The sequence below is a fragment of the Ovis canadensis genome, chromosome 20, assembly GCF_042477335.2.
Source record: "Ovis canadensis isolate MfBH-ARS-UI-01 breed Bighorn chromosome 20, ARS-UI_OviCan_v2, whole genome shotgun sequence".
In the NCBI taxonomy this organism is placed as follows: Eukaryota; Metazoa; Chordata; class Mammalia; order Artiodactyla; family Bovidae; genus Ovis; species Ovis canadensis.
In genome coordinates, this window is record NC_091264.1 from 60,683,844 (window position 1) to 60,705,520 (window position 21,677).

The 21,677-nt window shown below is 37.4% G+C and overlaps 1 protein-coding gene across 3 annotated transcripts in view; it reads left to right on the plus strand.

Moving 5' to 3' along the window:
• Nucleotides 1-21,139, plus strand: part of LOC138426071 (uncharacterized) — a 203,075-nt gene extending 181,936 nt beyond the window's left edge. For 2 of the 3 annotated variants that reach the window (XM_069564735.1, XM_069564736.1), the window contains 3 exons: nucleotides 3,200-3,418; nucleotides 5,541-5,793; nucleotides 9,680-10,126. In XM_069564735.1, coding sequence (XP_069420836.1) covers nucleotides 3,200-3,418; nucleotides 5,541-5,793; nucleotides 9,680-9,847 — 640 coding nt within the window. In that variant the 3' untranslated portion in view covers nucleotides 9,848-10,126. Of the gene's footprint in view, nucleotides 1-3,199; nucleotides 3,419-5,540; nucleotides 5,794-9,679; nucleotides 10,127-20,655 lie in introns of those variants that run through there. The other variant, XM_069564734.1, reaches the window with a different exon arrangement.
• Nucleotides 21,140-21,677: the final 538 nt, after the last annotated feature.

The window sequence follows — 21,677 nt, forward strand, 5'->3', positions numbered from 1 at the left end:
AGGCAATTTGGAAACATGGATGCACAAATGTCTTTTGAATGAAATCTACTTTAAGAACAATATATGCAGGAGCATTGTGGATGAAATTCTATATTAGTGGACGCTTGTATTTCAGGTATAAGTTCAAAACCATTAGGACAGAAGCACTCACGTAGACTTTCTTGTCATTCAGGAATTGTTTCTGAGGATATAGTTGATTAACGTTGTTCAGTTAATGAGCTTCTGGATGCATCCTTTTATTTGGCATCATCTGGCATCAACTGATTCTTTTATTCATTTCTATCTTTGCAGTGTCCAATTTTTTAAACTCTGATGCCAAGGTCTTCCCAATCCTTTAAATCCAGATGGTATAGTTACTAGTTAGGCAAACAAACAGGAACAAATACTTAGTTGTGTTGACTATGTATAAGAAAATTGAATATGTTGAATTAGATATAAATGGTATGCAATGAAATTTTGGTGTTATTTATCCTAAATCAAATATCCTATAAATAAATATGTATATCAGAATGTGGCTGGGAAGCCCTTTATTGGTGAAACAAAGGGTAAAAGTATGACTTGATAGTAGGCATAAATATTTAAACTACTTAGTCATTTCATGTCAATAAATAAAAAAAAAAAACAGTGGAAATTTCCAAAGGTCAAAGAAGCTACTGTCTTTTCTGTTTTGCATCATTTGAGATTTTCCAGTTTTTTGCAAACAACACAATGTCAAATCTGTGTTTGATTTTCTCTTCTCTTTGAAGAGGCAAAACAGTGACAGAATAATTAACTGAAGAGGAGATCATGCACAGAATATTTTCCTTCAGCAGTGTAGCAAGCCCTGGGTTTCATTTCACATGATGGTAAATGTATTCTGGAATCCTTCTATAAGAGAGTCACTCTCCTGACAATTTTACCGTTGGTAAACCAGAGCCTCTCGGGGGCCTGTTTCCTGTTTGACTGTTCCTCATTTGAGTAACTGAAAAGCATGCTTAGTACAAGATGGCACGTAGCATTCGGTGAGACGATGCCCTCCACCTTCAGGGAAAAAGACACCAAGAGCAACAATAAGCTGCCAGTGTCAAGGTCAGCACCTTACTAGTCCTGTACAGGCCAGAAGGGTAAAGTCATGGATTGGAATTTTAAAGGGAATAATGGATTTTCTTTCACTGACTGTTTTTAGTTTTTCTTCTTTTTACTTCCCAAAGACTTAACGTCTATGACTTACCTTCTTTTGGTGGTACAATTGCCATTTATTTGATAGTCTTCAGAGAGAGATGAGCTTTTGTATATAAAATCTTTGGAATCTGTCTATGAATTCCATTTCTCTTAATGTTCCCACAATGCCTTGAACAGCTGTGGTTAGTTAGTCACTAAACCCCTGAACTGCGTATCGCGGAACCAGCTTCTCCTTTGGTAATGTGTTTATAATCAGGACTAATTTTGGTTTAGGAATTTGCTGAATTATCCTAGAATAATTCTAGGATTAGAAATATTCCTAATAATTCTAAGAGGTCTCTTGTGTCTCGTGCATTGGCAGGTGGATTCTTTGCCACTGAGCCACCTGGGAAGCCCAGTTCATACACCATCAGTTCAGTTTAGTTCAGTTCAGTTGCTCAGTCCATCCACCTATTTAAAGCCTACAATTTAAAGTTTTCAGGATATTCACACTACTGCAGCCATCATCTCAGTGCAGTTTAGAACATCACCCCCAAAGAAACACAGTATCCATACACAGCAAGGACTCTTTCTTTTCCAACTCCCAACCCTTCCTTGTTTTTTATTTTTTTTTTTGCAAACGATACTTTAAAACAAATTTGAAAACATCTCCTGCTGTCAACACCACACAGAGAGAGGAAACCAGAGCTTAATCAGAATCATTGTATCTAACTCTTTCATTGTATCTAACTCATTTTTCAACAGAAAATGTCAGTATTGTATTACAGAATATGAGAGTTCTTAAGTTACAAATTCTCATTCATGTGTTTTTAGTGGTATGTGAGTCATTCACTTCAATTTTCAAAATGAAATAGTTAACTTTGAACCAGTTATATGCCAATAATTAAATCTAATCTTAATAGAGAGGGATCATTATGAGTAGGTGAGGTAAGCAGAACTGTGGTATAAATTTTAAAGATTTTTTTTACAAAATTTGTTTATTGTTTACAGTGATTTATTTTCATATTTCTTTAAATAATTTGATTGCAACACACACATATCCTGTAATGCATCATCTTAGCCATGTTGAGTGTGCAATTCAGTTGTAAGTATATCCTCATGGTAGGGCAACCCATCTCTACAGCTTTTTCATCTTGCAAAACGGAAACTCTATACCATTAAAGGGCTTCCCTCTGTCTCTCCCCTGGACCCTGGCAACCAGCATTCTGCCTTCTGTCGATGAATTTGACTACTCTAGGCATCTCACATAGGTAGACTCATATAGTACTTTTCTTTCGGTAACAGGGTTATTTCACTTAGCATAATACTTTCAAGCTTCATCCCTGTTGTAGCATGTAGCAGAATTTCCTTCCTTTTTAAGGCGAATAATTATTCCACTTGATTGACAGTTAGGCTTTCCCCACTTTTTGGTTATTGTGAGTGATGCTGCTATGAACATAGGTGTGCAAACATGTTTTGGGGATCTTGCTTTGAATTCTTTTGGATAAACACCCAGAAGGAGTATTGCTGGATCATACGGTAGTTGTGCTTTTTTAATTTTTTGAGGATCTGTTGTACTGTTTTTCATACTGATTGTATGGTTTTATATTCCCACCAACAGTGTTTAAGAGTTCCATTTTTTTCAAATTCTCATCAATATATTATTTTGTCTTTTTTTTTTTCTGATAGTAGCCATCGTGTTAACAACACGTATGAGGAGATCTATCGTTATGGTTTTGATTGGCATTTCCACATCCATGCTTTTGTGTTTTGTGGGATCTTAGTTTCCCAACCAGGGATTGGACCTGAGTCCTTGACAGTGGCAGCTCAGATTCCTAACCGCTGGAACACCAGGGAATTCCTGATATCCATGTTACCTATGTGTTCCCCCTTAGTAATCCATTGTAGTGAAAAGGACTACGACTAGTTTGAGTCCCAGGTGGCTAAGAAATACTTCCATTCAAATTAACTTTCACTGTGTCTTCCTTATCATTCTCAAAATATCTTATTTTGGGTTGCAGTTAAGCCCAGGATTTATCTACTGATTCTTTGTTTGTAGCCGTTCCTCAGCTGCCGCTAACGCCGCATCTGGAGAATTCTTCAAGCATCTCTGTTTTGTGCTGGTGTCAGTGTTTTCCAAACTTGAGTTCGCTCAATGGCAAAGCCAGGGCTTCTGGTACATCATCCTGCTGATGGCTTCTCTCTGGTTCCTGAGGCTCTACCTGCATTATCTCAGCCAGTGGTTTTTCCTCCAAGCCACTTCAACTCCTGTTACAAAGTGAGTGCTTCCCCTGAAAGTCAAAGGCATACAGTTTCATCTTGAGAGGCCAACGAGAGTACAGAACTCCTCTCTCACCCACTTACCTTAAGACCTAAAATGCAGACATGAGTTGAAAAGACAAAAATGTCTTTAAGAGCAGGAATGTCTGTTACAGTTAGATTCTCATTTTGGGCCTGTGTATACAGATATATAACTGGTGCATCAATATTTATTTAAAATTTAGCAGATTCAAATATGTTCTAATATCTGAGTAGAACCCAAAAGGGAATTTAAACAATATTCTATCCTATTTTGATTTTATCAGAGTGAGACTTAGGCTGAGGGTATATTAGAAGTAATATAAGTATGATTTATCATCTGTCCTCAGAGAAGCAAAGATTGCTTCTTCTGCAAAATGATTGAATCTAAACAATTACCAAACTCAGGCCCAGGCAGCTTTCTGGACCATTATCCTCTGGAAAAAGATGATGCTGTAAAGGTTATCTCTCCATAAACACGATTTCAGAGACACTGTAGATAGACAGATAGATGTCAGTACAAGTAAAATTCATTTTCTCAAATGTAGATGGTACAGATAAAAACAGAGACGTGTGTATATTTTCAATTAAGAAGATTGCAAACTAGTTAAGACACTTTCAAAAACAATGAGGATGTATGTTATACATAAACATATACAGTCGTGGGTCATCTTTTAGAATTAAATCACAAACTTCTCTATATATTATAGCATAGGAGAGTTTAAATATACTGAATAACTGTATCTTCATGGGAGAATGAAATAGGTCTTGTATTCCTTTCTTCTCTCCTTCCTCCCCTACCTTCCTTTGTGTGTGTGTGTAAGAGTTTCTAAAGTAGAAACAATAAATATCATGTGCTTGGGATATTTGCTTTATACTATTTGCTCTGTTATTATTTCAATAGGAAAGGCAGCTCTGTCTTTATCGGTTGTTAATGAAACGAGACTGCACAGATATCTTGGTAGCTCAGTTTATCTAGTTTCTTAAGCAACAGAGGATCTAAGCACAAGAGAGAAGGGGTGTATGTATACGTACAACTGATTCACACTGTTGTATAGCAGAAACTGACACAACATTGAAAGTAATTATACTCCAATTAAAAAAATAAAAGAAAAAGAATCAAAGGACCTGAACACTGGATATTTCGTATCATTGCCTAGTTCTGCAGGCTTGAATCATACATTCGCTCCATGCCATGTTGTAGTTGTGGGGCTTGACAATAGCTATAGCAACAGTGAGAATTTTTCTGTTTTTACTCTATGATAGGTCCTCTGATAAAGAAATGTATATACCTTATTTTATTTGATACTCACAGTGGCCTAAGAACAAAGCACAATAGTTTCCTTCAAAGCAAAGGTCAAGGAAAGGATAAAATGAAGAACTCTTTAGTAGAGAGCTGATAAGCAGGATACACAAACAGGATTAACTACAGAACAGCAGCTCTGTGAGGCTGAAACACAGGGGAGGGGAAAATGAGAGTCAAGGACGGCTCACTTTGCTTGGAAAGAGGGCGCCAGAGTCTGGATGAAGGCTTCTTGAATTACTGGGCTCCCCTTGGATTCAAGCTTTAGATCCTGAGTTGTGTGAAATTGTCCCTTTAGATGTTTCTGGGGTCAGCAGTGTTGTTGTTGTAGGTAGGGGCTCTAGCTAGAGAATCATAAGCAAAATCGTTCAGCGACGTGAAACTTGCAGAGAATTATGAGATTTATTTGTATTTCTGATTTCTGTTAGAGACTGAGTCATTACTAAGTCCACCGCTATACTTTGATTTCAGAGAGCCTTCTAGTGAGTATGTCAACCTGCTGGCTAGTTTTTAGTCTAAAGAATGCTCTGTTCAGCGGATTAAAATGCTATCCTTTCTATGACGGCATATGAAATTTACAAGAACAACGAACAAGGTAGAATTTGCCATTTCCTTGAAAGTGAGCTGTTGAGATTCTAAGGAAAAGGTGAAGACTTCTAACACTTAACTTTGAGATGCTGTTAAGTGTCACAATTTCTGCATTAAAAATAAAAACACATTGTCCTGCCAAGTGTTTTGTGTACTTAGCGTTTTATGGAGTTCTCTTTTGCACGGGTCTCGCTGCTTTTTTCCCCCGCAGATTCCGTTTTTCCCCCCTCACGGTGGAACTCTGCTACCCAGCCTCTTCCCTTCATGTCGCAGAAGAGATGCTTGTGGTTGCGGTGGGGCCTTTCCTGCTGAACGCAGTGGTACTTCTGTTGGTTCTGGTCAGATGGGGCTGTCAGCTGCTGTTTGCCTTCTGCCCTGATGTCCTGTCAAAGTTAATCATCACCATGGGACTATGGGCAGTTCTGGACCCACTGGCAGTATTTATTGTGGATACTGTCCTGGGGGTAAGTCAAGTAAAATAATCGGGATATGAGTCCTTGACATAGAGAGTAATGTTAGTGTACAGATCAGTTGACACGGGAAGCTTCGATAATCATGCTTAATTCAATATGCACCTTAAATTTAAGTTATTCATTTTCTCCTCATAATAAAAATTTGTGGATGTCTAATGCAATCATTTTAAGTGTAGTTTTAGCTATGTTAAACACTTGCAAAAAACAGAAAATAGTGGAGATCAAATCCAAACTAATTGGTACATTTTCAAAATTATTACAAAGAAGGTTTCTTTTGTAACCTTTTTGGTAATTTTTTTTTTTTAATACAAAGGATTTTCACAGCCAAACTTTGTAAAAAGTAATTGTACAGTAGTTGCTTTACTTGGTTAGGTTATTTATTTCCTTTTGATTTACTACTCTGTTGTAATAGATATATTGAAGAAGAAGAAGAGCTTTTTAAAGATTTCTAAATAATAAATAATTTAAAAAATTATTTAAAAAATTTCTCCACAGGCATTTAACATTTGTGATGTTATATGAAATGACAAAACAGTGCATTTTCACTCTAAAATATATAGTTTAAGATTTCATAATTAACAATGATATACTTACAATATGAATTTGTATAAAACATGCTAATAATTCAAAATCAAATATTCATTCATAAACTTATCTTAATTCATGGAATAATATTCCTTAACTACTCTATTTATCCTTTTAAGAAGATGGTTTTCCAACTGGTATATATGTGTTTCGACTCTATTCATTGTGTCCAACAGATCATAGCTTGGAGAAGGAAATGGAAAACCACTCCCGTACTCTTGCCTGGAGGATTCCATGGTCAGAGAAGCCCGGCGGGCTACAGTCCTTGGCCTCACAAGAGTCAGACACGACTTAGCAACCAAACCAACACCACCGCCACCACCAGATCATAGCAAGAGGGTTTTTGATGGACCTTGCTTGTTAATTGTATTTGAAATAGATTCTGCCAATAATCAAACCAGTCAATCCTAAAGGAAATCAGTCCTGAATATTAATTGGAAGGACTGATGCTGAAGCTGAAGCTCCAATACTTTGGCCACCTGATGTGAAGAACTCACTCATTGGAAAAGACCCTGATGCTGGGAAAGATCGAAGGCAGGAGGAGAAGGGGGTGAGAGAGGATGAGATGGTTGGATGGCATCACTGACTCAATGGACATGAGTTTGAGCAAGCTCCAGGAGTTGGTCATGGACAGGGAAGACTGGTGTGCTACAGTCCATGGGTCACAAAGAGTCAGACATGACTGAGCGACTGAACTGAACTGAACTGAACTGCCAATAATGGCTTCCCCGGTGGCTCAGCAGTAAAGAATCCATCCGACAATGAAAGAGACATGTTCGATCCCTGTGTCGGGAAGATCCCCTGGAGTAGGAAATGGCTGCCCACTCCAGTATTCTTGCCTGGGAAATCCCATGGACAGAGGAGCCTGCCAGGTTACAGTCTATGGGTTCAGAAGAGTTGGATGTGACTTAGTGACTGAACACACACACACACACACACACACACGAGTGTTACATTCATCTGATACAATCCAAGTCAGCTTCCATCAGGTCACAGACCTCTGTACTGGTTCTGAGATGGCCCTGCTGGAGGCTACTTCCCTGTAGATGACATCAGAGGCACCAGGGTAAATTAACAGAGCATGTTTTGTCAGCTGCCTTTGATACAGTGGACTATTCATCTGGTGATCTCTCTAGGGGACCTGGTTGGAACAGGAAAGCTGTTCCAGGAGGGCTGTGAGATCTCAGAAGATCATAAACGGCAGGTGCTCATCCTCCCAGATGGCCTCCTTTGTGATGTTGCAATAGGACCACCTCACCTTCTGAGGTGGCTCCTCACCTTCTCAGTAGACACATGAGGCCCCAGGAGGAGCCGGGAGATACCAGGGGCGACGGTCCTACTGGAATGTAGATAGCATCCTTCTCTACCCCTCCTGCTCAATAATCCTTGGTGGCAAGTCTCCTTACTAACCTGGAATCCACAAAAAATAGGAACATGGACAAAATCCAGTTGGTCCCAGCCAATCCACTCAGAATGTGAATGAGGCTAATCAAAGGGGTGAAAAGACTTAGGATGGGATGGAAAACACAGCCACTTCTAACTCTAGCCCATCAGGCTCCTCTGTCCATGGAATTCCCCAGGCAAGAATAGTGGAGTAGCCACTCCCTTCTCCAGAAAAACTTCCCAACCCAAGGATTGAACTCAGGTCTCCTGCATTACAGGTGGGATTCTTTACCTCAGAGCCACCTGGGAAGTCCCTCTAACTGATCAGGCTCCCTCTTCTGACTTGTCATCAAGGTGGTCCATGGTACTGAGACTTCAGAGAGTGGTGACAGGCTAGAATCTGAAAGCAACTCTTCCAAGTACCAACAAACTCTCACTGGCACATGATTGTACCTCTAACCCTTTACATGGAGACTGGACACTAGGTACATGGGCAAGCTTGAAGCACACTGCTTTTAGTTCATTTTAATGATGTTAAATTTACATCTCGCAGAGTCACCAATCACACTTATCTGCAGGTTGTAAACAGGGGTCCTTCCTCTCAGACATAAGAAGTCTGCATTCTCACACAGGGCCGGAGAAGCCATTAGTGGACTTAGAACGATCAGCCCGGAACCCTGAGCAAGGGAAAGCCAGCCTAGTGAACAACCAAGGCAAGCGAGATGCCTTCTCAGATCTGCTGCCCAAAGTCCTAGCAACAGGCTTCCATTTTGCAAGGGAAATCCATTTACTTCTGTAAATCCCAGAACAGCACATAGAAATAAGTTCTGGAGTGGCGGTGGAAGAAGCAGCAGCTGAGAGTTGGAACATCACTACCAGATATTTTGATGTAAGAAAAATATAAGTGAACCTCTCCAGGTTTCTGCTTTTTTCTATACGTGTGTACTATGGATTCGTTTTAGACATGCCCTTTGCTGTTTAGTCACTGTGGTCGTGTCTGACTCTTTAGTGACCCCAGAGGACCCGCCAGGCTCCTCTGTCCATGGGATTTCCCAGGCAAGAATACTGGAGTGGGTTGCCTTGCCCTCCTCCAGGGGATCTTCCCGACACAGGCACCAAATCCACATCTTCTGCATATAATGGTCAGTTTAATGAATATTTTTTAAAAAGTAGAGAAAAGTGTCCTTCTCACATTGGGGAAAAAATACCTTATTTGCATTTATATGGCATATGACTTCCACTTGAGATCATGAGAGTCATAATTAAAGAACATTCATGTTTTATAAAACTCAAAGGTCAAAGAAGTCATATGACAACGTCTTAGTGTTTTATATTTGCTTTAAAGACCTCTTTGCCTTGTATTTATTTCTAACCCAATATAGAATATATTTTCCCCTGTTTAAAATAAAGACGTTATTAAATTGACCTAATGTAAACTTTCGTTTTCAAGCTCGCATTAAATAGCCTGATAACTTTTTTTTATAAGTTTTTAAAATAAGCCATCTATTTTACACAAAGCACAAATTAAATTTCTTTCAAATCTGCTTCAGAAAAAAAAGAATCTTTCCACCATGGTATTTAATTTCTTCATATTTTGTGCTCATTAAATCAGAAGTTAATAGTACATAAATAAAACATGGCTTTTACTTTATGAATTGCATGTAGAGTGCACTCATTTAAACGCTTATAGAGAAAATGAGAAAACCCTGATAAGCCAACCATGCAAGCCGGGTCTTTTCTTTTTTCTTCCTGCAACTGAAGATATGATGAGCTTGAGTACCTTGAACATTTAATTTAAAAACAAATTATACTATCAGATGGTTTTTGCATACTTAAATTATCTAACTTGATGATCAGTGTTTTCTCCTTATTATTATGATTATTTTTAATTTGTATCTTCTTTTGTCAGCGACTCACACAGAGTGGGGAGACTCCAGTAGCTGATGCGGCCAAACTGTACTGGATGTTTGAAAGAACCATGCAATCTGGAATTCTCGGTGTGATGCTCACGGTGCTACTTTATGTCCTACTGTTCGTCATTTCGACTTTGATTTTATATGTGTATTGTCTCAGGTAAGGTGTTCCAGTCCTGTTCTTCAGTGTTCAGCCTCCAGTCTTGTCATATGTTGAGGCTGTGGGAATATGGGTGAAGAAGAGAGGGCAGATCCATGTCTCCACATCTAAGGTAGAGATCTCTTTCTCATGTGTAGAACAGCCAAGAAATTATTTGAGCTTTGGGGCATGTTTTTTCCTTTATAGGAAGAATTAATTTTACTGTGACTCATTACACTTGTTTCTTCAAACCAAGGGCCAACAAGAAACAAGGAGCAAAAAAAGAAAAAAAAAAAGAAAGAAACAAGGAGCAATCCCATGATACACAATGACATTCTGGAAAATTTCCTGGAAAATTTGTCTAAATTTCTCTTTTCTTCACTCTTCCATCTCACCTTCTTCCCTCTCTCACCACCCCTGAGAAAATCACCACAAGAAGAACCATCTTTCAACGTTGAGCCTGAATATCTTAGAAGTAGACTTAACAGGCTGTTAATTTAGCAAGCAGAATACGTGGGTGGAGAAAAACTGAATAAAAGTGCTGGGAAGAGCTTCACTCTGTCCAGGGCTTCCTTTGCTGGCAGAAGCCTTTTGTTTTGTTACAGTCACGCTTGTCCAATTTCACTTTTGCTGCCTGTGCTTTTTAAGAGTTTTGAGATTACTGCCAAAATTGATGCCATGAAACTTTCCTCCTACAGTTTTTGGTATACATCTTACAGTTTCAAGTCTTATATTGGTAGTTTATCTATTCTGAGTTGATTTTTGTGTGTGGTTTAATATAAACATCAAATCTTACTCTTTTGCTTGTACATATCCAGTTTTCCCGACACCATTGATTGAAAAGACCACCCTTTCCCCATTGTGTACTCCTGGTACTTTTGTTAAAGATCAGCTGACTATATGCATGGACTTACTTCTGGGCTCTCTAGTTCTTTCTATTGCTCTATGTGTCTGTGTTTATGCAGTACCATACTTTTATAACTACTGTAGTTTTATAGTATAATCCAACAATTCCAGTTCTGGAGATTTATTCAAAAAATTAAAATCAGGACCGTAAAGAGAAATTAACATCCGCATGTTCATTGGAGCACTATGCACAATAGCCGAGCTTCCCTGATGGTTCTGACGGTAAAGTGTCTGCCTGCAATGCAGGAGACTTAGGTTTGATCCCTAGAGAAGGGAATGGCTACCCATTCCAGTAGTCTTGCCTGGAGAATTCCATGGACAGAGGAGCCTGGTGAGCTACAATCCACGGGGTCACAAAGAGCCAGACATGACTGAGTGCCTAACACCAACTCCTAACTAAGCTGTAGAAACAAGCTAAATGTCCGTTAGCAGATGAATGGGGAAAAATGTGATATTTACTCACAATGGAATATTGTTCAGCCTTAGAGAAGAAGGGAGTTCTGTATTATGTTACAACATGGATGAATTTTGAGGACATTATGCTAGGTGAAATAAGCTAGTCATTGAAGGACAAGTACTGCATGATTACACCTACATGAGATATCTAAAATAGTCCAAGTCACAGAAGCAGAATAGAATGATGGCTTTCAAAGGCCAAGGAAAGGGAGAAATAGGAAGTGGCTATTCAATAGATCGAAAGTTTCAGTTATGCAATATGATTAAGTTCTAGAAATCTGCTGGGTAATATTGTGCCTCTAGGAAATAATACTATACTGTACGCATAAATTTTGCTAAGAGGGTAGATTTCATGTTAAGTGTTTTAAACAATTTTTAAAAAAGTGTTAGGAAGAGATCAACACAGGAGTCTCTGGGAACATGGAGGAAAGGAACCTGCCTGAGTCTGGACATGGCAAGGACAGTAGCCAAACACTTCAGTTGAAATAGAACATTTGAATGATTTTTGAAGTCTTCATATAATTTAGCTAGAAGGAAAACAAGGATGTAGGCAAAGAGACTCCGAACTCATAGGAAGCTCATCTCAGGGAAGAATGCCAATATGGATCTGTGCGTGTTGACTGGTTGAAGTGTGCATTCCTAACGCAGATGTTAAAGCAACACTCCTAACTCTTCCGAGCTTTTGGATCAATGCTGTCAAAACATGTGATAACCCAGCTGGCATCAAAGAAGTGCAAAGGAGCTCAGGGCTGTGGTGCAGGGTGCTGAGAGGGCATTTGGTCTAGCTCTCAGTTCAGTTCAGTCGCTCTGTCGTGTCCCACTCTTTGCGACCCCATGAATCGCAGCACCAGAAGTTCCCCAGTATGGGGACTGGCTGTGTAAGCTCCAGCTTGGACCTGATGGAGTTGGGCTGACTGGATCTCATTTGTCCAATAGCCTGAGTGATTTCTTGCTGAAGAGTTTCTACTGGAAAAATCCTCACTTTCTGGAGCTCTAGGAGAAGAGTTGACTGGGATGCTGGTTCCTTGCCTCTGTGCAAAAAGGTTCTTGAGCTGGGTGTAATTACTTTGGATTTTGTAGTTGTAATAGAAGCATCGATCTTTTTAATGATTTTTGTTATTATAGGTAGAATATAGGTGGTATATTTTGAAATTGAAGCTATAGAAAAGAATAAAAAATAAAACACCAGTAATTTTGTTAATTACTAACATTATTAATCTTTCGATAAATTCATTTCCATCTTTTCCTGTGTATGTTTATTTTTACAAAGTTGAAATTATACTCAGAAAACTTAATATTCATTTGTTTTGGTTTCTTTTAAATTGCAGTATAGCTAATTTACAATGTTGTGTTAGTTTCAAGTATATAGCAAGGAGATTCAGTTATACATATATATATATACATATTATTTTTCAGATTATTTTCCATTATACATTATTACAAGGTATTGAGTATAGTTCCCTGGGCTATACAGTAGGCCCTTGGTGTTTTTCTTTTTTTAAAATCTATTTTGTATATAGTGTGTGTATCTGTTAATCCCAAACTTCCAATTTATCTTCTCCATACACCTCCTGCTCTCCGTTTTGGTAACTATAAATTAGTTTTTTGTGTCTGTGAGTCTCTCTCTGTTTTGTAAATAATTTTTCATTTGTATCATTTTTTTAGATTCTTTATATAAATGATCCCACATGATATTTTTTCTTATATATATATTGATTTAAACTTAATGTTATATGATATTTTCATATTCTTTACTTCATGAGCATGTAATGCCTATACAATATTTTATAGCATATATGCAGTATAAAATATTTAAACACTACTTTATTCCTGGATGATAGAATTATTTTTCATTTTTGTACATCTTATAAAGAATTCTGGTGAACATCTTAAGATCGTGCCCTCATTTTCAATTACTGTTTGAGTAGAGTCCTAGACATTCTGATTCAGAGTTGATGTTTCTAAGACATCCTGTAACTAATTTGGAATTGTTTTCTAGAGAAGTTGTATAGATTAATGCTTTCACAACTGTGCGTGGGGAAACAGCAAATTGTGTTCATATCATGCATTAACCTTTTGTAATCTCACAGAAGAAACAGAATCTCATCCTTTTCTAAACATACGTGCATTTTCCAGTTACTAAATATTCTCAGTATCTTTATCCCCCATTTTTATTTCCTCTTTTGTGTAATGCCTTTTAAGTGTCCTTTTTCCTTTTTTTTCTGTTTTTAGTACTAAGTTACATGAGTTTAATATATAATAGCAGTATTAATTCTTGTGTCATACTTTAACAGATATTTTTCCCATTTGATAATTACCTTTTAAGTGAATTTTTAATTTTTAAAACATAAATATTCATAATTTATATACAGTCAAGTCTTTTGATCATTCTTATGACTTATTTAAATAGCTCTTAATAAAAACACATATCCCCATTAGAGATTTTATCAGTGTTTGCTTCTATTTTTATTTAGACATTATTTTCAATGAACTCCTAATCATAAGCCATGTAGAATTCATTTGCTGTGGCTAGTGTCAAGATCTAAATGCAGTATTGTTTTTTAAAATTTTTCTGGTCTGTTCCTTGTTTGCACTATCTTTAAATATTAACTGTTTTGCCATTTCATCTTATGGGCTTTTCTTTTAAGTAATTTTAATTCACCAGCTTATGTTTCAGATGTAATAGACAGAGTTTCTCTTTGCTAGAATTTCTTTTCAAAATTTTACCTGTTTACCAGATTTTATAGATGGCCAGCTATAGGCATTGACTCAAGGAGAAACTCTGAAGAGCACTGTATCTCTCAGAGTGTTTACTGCATATTTGGCTCTGCAGCGTTCCTCATAACCCTTTCAAGTAAAGCTTCTCTTGATTTTATACACATCTTTTAACTCTAAATTCTTTATCTGAATAATCCAAAAGATCTATAGGCTGCACGCATCTTTTGAGAATGAGAAACCACATTTTAAATGTCAGTTAGATTTGTTTAATTTTTCATATTCCTGGAAGTGGTACACAAATCTGAAAGGCTGGTACTTGAGTTAATTAGTTTTTGGGGTGCTGATGTCTTCTTAATCATTGTCTTAATAGTCCCAAATAGCCTTATAAGTTTAGCTGCTGTCATTTATTACTTAGTAAAATTAATTTGGATTGAAATAATTTAAAGACAGATTTTGATGAGAGCATTATGAGCATATTCATTGTCTAGGGAATATGTATAAGATAATCATAGATTCTCTACTTCTGAATCAATCTTCTTTACAATTTTCCTTATTAAAGCAAACTAGTATTTACCATGTGGAGGGAAAAGTTCTGAATATTATCTAATTAATATATAGCTAAATAATTTCATCCCTCTTAAATTATTAGTCTGGTCTCACTGTAGCCAGATAATTTTTGATTATATATATATATAGTCATATACGTGACTCCTTTGTCTATGGAATTCTCTAGGCAAGAATACTGGAGTGGGTTGCCATTTCCTTCTCCAGGGGATCTTCCTGGCCCAGGGATTGAACCTAGGTCTCCGGCATTGGCAGGCAGATGCTTTATCATCTGTTGTTGTTGCCCTAATGGCTTCCTATTGGTTTTGCATATATAAGGTCCCTTGACTGGGGCCATGCCTTCCCCACATATATGACCTTAATGCTCTGTGTCTCCCCATTGCTCAGTCATGAGGGCTCCTTTTTATCCATCTCTTTCTAGGAATCTTCCCTATGCCCTCCCTTCCTAGTTGTAGGTACTTGGCATTTGATAGCTGCTGCTGCTGCTGTTAAGTTGCTTCAGTTGTGTCCGACTCTGTACGATCCCATAGACGGCAGCCCACCAAGCTCCTCTGTCCCTGGGATTCTCCAGGCAAGAACATTGGAGTGGGTTGCCATTTCCTTCTCCCGGCATTTGATAGGCATATGTGGATATTTGCTGACTGATTAAATGTATGATCAAGGAATGAATGAGGAAGATGATTGTTCACTTATGAACATGAACCTACATACACGTTGAAAATTTCGTACCAAAGCCATTTGGATTTTAATTACTATTAACAGGATGGTGGGCTTCCCTGGTAGCTCAGCAGTAAAGAATCTGCCTGTAATGTGGGAGACCTGGGTTTAGTCCCTAGGTCAGGAAGATCCTATGGAGAAAGAAATGGCTACCTACTCCAGTACTTTTGCCTGGGAAATCCCATGGGCAGAGGCGCCTGGCAGGCTACAGTCCATGGGGTCACAAAAAGTTGGACACAGTTTGCTGACTAATCAGCAAAAACAGCAAATAGAATGGTGACTACTCAAGGGTTTCCAGAAAGACAATAAAAACTTTCTCCATACATATCAATGCTTCGGTGTCACTTGTTGATGTTCAGTTGCTAAGTTGTGTCTGACTTTGTGACCCTGTGGACTGCAGCACACCAGTCTCCTCTGCCCACTATATCCTGGAGTTTGCTCAGATTCCTGTGCTTTGACTCGGTGATGCTATCTAACCTCCTCATCAGTGTCATACACCTCATCTAAAGTGTTCAACAATTCTGCTAAAGAATATGTGGATTTCAGAAAAAAATTTAAATATTTAAAAAATGAATGAATGAATTTCGGCAAGCACGTGCTTGTCACTCTGTAAGAAGCTTGACTGTTTACATCATGTCTGTATGGATCTGTACCTGCCACAGTCTAAAGTATTTATGCCAGTAGATAAAGTACTTTTCCAGCTTATATTACAAGCACATGGACTACAACATATATAGACCCATGCTGCTAAACTCCTTTGTAAGTTCTGGAGTTAGAAATAAGCAATCGTATTTGAGTCTTCTTCATTTTTACATTACATTCTTCTTCTTACATATTTTTTGAATTAGAGTTATTTAAAGTTATAGATTCCATCCTTTTCATGACCCTTAAAATACTATGTTAACTAAATGTTCACACTTGTCCTTTTTAGCTTTAAAAGAAATGTCACATGCTAGGTTTCTATAAAGGACCCACATTCAGATGTGAACCAAACATAATAGCTTCTGCCATTCACCAAGCAGTGAATTGCTGCAAATGTAGGGCACAGGGCAGAGGACTTTGTAAATTACTTTGTCTCATTGTCCATCACCAGAACCTCTGGCATAATATGTGACATGTTTCTGTAAACAATAATGCCTAAGGCTTTATGAACAGGTAGAATGTAGTTTCTACTTTAATTAACTTTTAAAGAAATAATTTTAAAATGTAAAATTTTTAGGCATACTGAACAGTTGTATTGCTCAAAAAATTAAAATTTTCAACCATCATCATGTAATGATGTATATTTCAATAGAATATCATACATTTTTAGCTTTTTATTAAAAACCAACCTAAAAAAATCTCAAAAATTATACAGTGAAATTTATATTCATTTAGATTCATTAATCAATAGAATTTTTTTCCATATTTGCTTCACTTTCTTTCATCCAATGTGATCCAATAGCTTCAACTTTATATAATTCAATCTGATATTTATACACACATGCCCAAAATGGCAAAAAAAAAAAAAGGAAAAATATGTGTGTATATGTGTTATTTTTAATTATTCCAAAATAACAAACTTTCATAACTATGATCATGAAAAGTTTATATTTGTTCAATTGGAACTGTTTTATATTATCTTAACAGAATTATTCTAACATTTAGTTGGACTCTTTAACTTTCTAAAGAGAACCAAAAAAGTGAGTAGTAGATGTTCAGAAACTTTGATCAGTGTGGACGGCATAAATATCCAAAAGGGATAAAACAGTGCACTTTTAGATAAATGTTATATTTCTTACTGATTATATTATCAAGTGGTTTACAGAATGATCAAAGTTCAATTTACTTTTAAATTTTATATACATTACCACAGACTATTTTCTCTTTGTTTGTATAAGCTGGCTCAGTAGACTCTTTGTGATCAACTGTAGCCCTCCAGGCTCCTCTGTCCATAGGATTCTTCAGGTAAGAATACTGGAGTGGGTTGCCATTCTCTGCTCCACAGGATCTTCCTGATCAGGGATCAAACCCAGGTCTCCTGCATTGCAGGCAGATTCTTTACCATCTGAGCCACCAGGGAAGTCTATAGAGCTGAGGAATATGCTTTTCAAAACTAGTAAAGGTTGGTAAATTGATTCATTATTAACTCATAGTGAAGTTTTCACTGGGAAATGACACTCAGTGTGGCAAAAAAAGAATTTTAATTAAATGTAATTAAACCAGGGGCTTCCCTGGTGGCTCAGATTGTAAAGATTAGATTCATTAATCAATAGAATTATTGATTAATTATGGTATACAAACGCTATGGTAAGTTGGTAGAATTACCAACTTACCAACCTTTATTAGTTTTGGAAAGCATATTTCTCAGCTCTATGGACTTCCCTGGTGGCTCAGATGGTAAAGAATCTGCCTGCAACACAGGAGACCTAGGTTTGATCCTTGGATCAGGAAGATCCCCTGGAGAAGAAAATGGCAAGTTACTCCAGTATTCTTGCCTGGAGAATTCCATGGACAGAGGAGCCTGGTGGCCTACAGTCCGTGGGGTCACAAAGCGTCGGATACGATTGAGTGACTAACACACAAACTTCACATTGTTTCCACGTGGAAGCTGAGGTTCCCGTATTTTGGTCACCTGACACAAACAGCTGGCTCATAGGAAAAGTCCCTGATGCTGGGAAAGATTGAGGGCAGAAAGAGAAGAGCGCATCAGAGGATGAGATGGCTGGATAGTATAACTGTTGCAACGACATGGACTTGGGCAGACTTCGGGAGATGGTATAGGAACAGGGAGGCCTGGTGTGCTGCGGTCCATGGGGTTGTGAAGAGTCAGAAATGACTGGGCGACTGAACAACATCAACCACAGCTTTCCATATTCCAGTGTGGCATTCTGTTCTCTGTTAAAGCATTTGTATACCATCCTGTAGATCCTGGCTTGAATGATTTTTATAATCATTCTTTCACACAGAATGAAGGAGATATAAAAAGGAGACAGTCATTTCCTGGGCAAAAGGAACAGAAGCTAGCAGGAATAGGACTGTGATTCCTAATTAATTCAAAGTTAATTGCATTGTTGATAATCCTGCACTTAAAATCTTCATATAGAAAATGTTTACAGCAGCAAATTGACAGTAATTTAACTACATTAAATCTTACCACCATTAAAAGAAAAAGATGAATGTTACATTAAACAAGCTTAAGAGAATGGTAAAGACTAGTTCTTGTTTAACAAGACAACTAGCAAATCATTCAAATGGCCGACCTAGAATCTCCAAGCAAGGGAAGAATAGCAGTTGCGTTTCAAGATGGCACCAAGCCATATGGACCATCAGAGACGCCGGGTGGCAGTTTTGCTTTTACAGTCATTTCTCAGTATCCATGGAGGACTGGTTGCAGAACACCTTTGGATGAGATGTTCAAGTCCCAGACTTCCCTGTTCATCCAGTGGTTAAGACTGTATGCTTCCAGTTCAGAGAGCATGGGTTTGATGCCTGTTTGAGGAACTAAGATACCACATGCCACTATATGGCCAAAGTTAAAAACAACCAAAAAAAAAATCCCCAAACAAAACAAACAAAAAAAGATGCTCAAGCCTTATAGTCAGCTCTCCATATCCTGGGGTTCCACCTCCCAGGGTTCAGCGAACTACAGAATGCCAAGTGTGTATTGCCTTTGTGATACACCATAGGCTGAAGTCAGGGATGCAACAAGATAGGAAGGATGACTGAAAATGTATTAGAAAAAATCTGTGTGGAAGCAGATCTGAACAATTCAAACCCATGTTGTTCAAGGGTCAAGTGTGCTTGAACTTATTTCTAGATTACGTAAATGCTATGTAAGTAGTTACTTGTGTACTACACATTCAAGCTTTGCTTTTGGGAATTTTCTAGAATTTTTTTTTCAAAATTTTTCTAATCCCTGATTTGTTGAATATGTAGGTGTAGAGTCTGGAGATACAGAATGCTGACTGTATTTCCACTCTGCGATGAATGAAAAACAGTTGGGGAGGTGGGAAAACACAGGTATCGTATCTGACAGGAAGAGTCAAACATCTATTATGGTATTTGGAAACAGTCAAGATAGAGGCAGTTATTTTTACTGAGGAGTCAGATGATGGAATAGAATGAACTCTGGAGTTAGTGCTGAGTTTAATTTCTCTCTCTGCTACTTAAAAACAGTCAGATAACTTTTTTATTTTAATATGTAAATAATGGTATTAAAGTAAGGCTAGATAACACAATGTATGTATTATAACCATTATAACAGGAAAGCAATACATTTAAATTTCATTTTCAAGTGCACTTAGAGCACAAGATAATTTTCCTAACCATTGAAAGAAGCTATTTAAAATTCTTCACTTTGTATAGAAATAATTTCCATGTGATCCTTAACTGGCTTGATAGTCCAGTTCATATTTTGGCATCTTGTATAAACTTACTTCTCGTATGTTTATTAACACTGTGATGCACTGGGGTTCTTGATCTGGCCTACAGAATGTTAGTGGCACAATTTTGTCCTTAAACTGGTTCCATGAAACATGGTGCACGAAGTGTCTGCTAAGTCACAGGATAAATATGATATTTCCCCAGAATTTTAATTTTACTTAAAGTTTTTCTTTATTTTATTTTTTTTGCCACACTACATGACATGCAAGGTCTTAGTTCCCTGACCAGGGATTGAACTCATACCCCCTGTAGTGGAAGCAAAGTGTCCTAACAACTGGACTGCCAGGGAATTCCTAAATTTTACTTATGCTTTTATAAAAACAAACATTATATTAAAACAAATATGTTGGTAAATTAGGGATAGAATACACATTTTCTCTTCTCTGAACTTAGAAGTACTTTGTGGAAAAGTTTTAAAAGTATTGGCTTAATTAATATTTATAATTCAGCTAAATGTTACCAATGAAATATGAATGCTTTTCAGTAAGATGCTTTGCTGTCACTTTATCAACATCACAAGAGAAATGTGCTTTTCTAAATGAATACTTAGAGTTGGTTTTAAAAATGGGAATGGATTAAATGAGTAGTTCAACAGGTTAGACGTTTCACCAGATTTGTCTATTTATGGATTCATATCGTAAAGCAAAACCTCTGTGCTAACTGAGCTGGTGACACGGCTCTAAAACCAACTCACTGAGGAAAAGTAAATCCCAGCTTAAATTTCCTTTGGCAAATCCCTCAGATTTGAACTAATTTAGGCACTTATATACAAATTAGTGACTAAATATTTCTTATTTTTCAACAGTCTTTAACTTAGAATCAGACATCGTAAACTTCTAGGAGACAACTATAAAAATCCCAAATTGTTGTTGGACTATGATGTTTAGCAGAGAAAATTATTAAATCACAAACAAATAATTTCTGAAAAAGAAGGGGGACTAGTGAATTAAATACATAGAAATTTATAAAATAAAAAAATATTTAACATTTTTTGGGAAAAAGCAAACAATTATTTTGGGGAAAAAACAAATGATTTTTTTGTTTTAGATTGCACAATGATTCTTGGATATTAGACACATTTCAGCGCATCCACAGTGAAGAAAGCAAGTTCTTTATACCATATGATTTGGAGATTTCCAATCAGGAGCTAAGCTATATCATAAAAAGATCTGAGCAATGGAGAGGACTCAATGGTGAGAGAAGGAAGGTGAGTTGGTTTGAAGTAGATTAGCATTTTCATTGCACAAAAGACACTCATTCTCTTAGCATACCAGCAAGTCGTCAAATTTTCTCTCATTGTTCTCGAAACCATTGACTATTGTATATGATAGCCACCACTGTACAAATCCTGCCACTCCATTGTATATTGATGATTTTTTTAATTAGTTGAATTGAGGAGACACACCCATGTGGTCTGTATTATCCAGCACTCTAATTTTCTTATAAAAATATTTGTTCACAACTGCTGTACATATATTGGGCAAAATGACACAAGAATTGTGAAGAATAAAAAAGAATGAGTTTCCACACATGACATGATCATCAACTTTCATGTGACTTTGAGTGAACAGGAGAGGGGATTATTGTTTCTGCCTTTTTGCTGTGATGCCTTGTTAGCCAGTTCCCTAGATTAACTTCCTTCTTTTAGTCCTAGTCTCCTTGCATTTTCATTGGCTCCACCAGCCTCTTCTGGTTAACGTCACTGTCTCCTAGAGCTCTGTACTTGTGTCTTTTCCAGTGAGTCAGTTCTTCACATCAGGCGGTTGAAGTATTGGAGCATCAGCTTCAGCATCAGTCTTTCCAATGAATATCCAGGACTGATTTCCTTTAGGATGGACTGGTTGGTTCTCCTTGCAGTCCAAGGGATTCTCAAGAATCTTCTCTAGCACCACAGTTCAAAAGCATCAATTCTTCTGTGCTCAGCCTTCTTTATAGTCCAACTCTCATATCCATACATGACTACTGGAAAAATAATAGCTTTGACTAGACAGACCTTTGTTGGCAAAGTAATGTCTCTGCTTTTAAATATGTTGTCTAGGTGGGTCATAGTTTTTCTTCTGAGGAGCAAG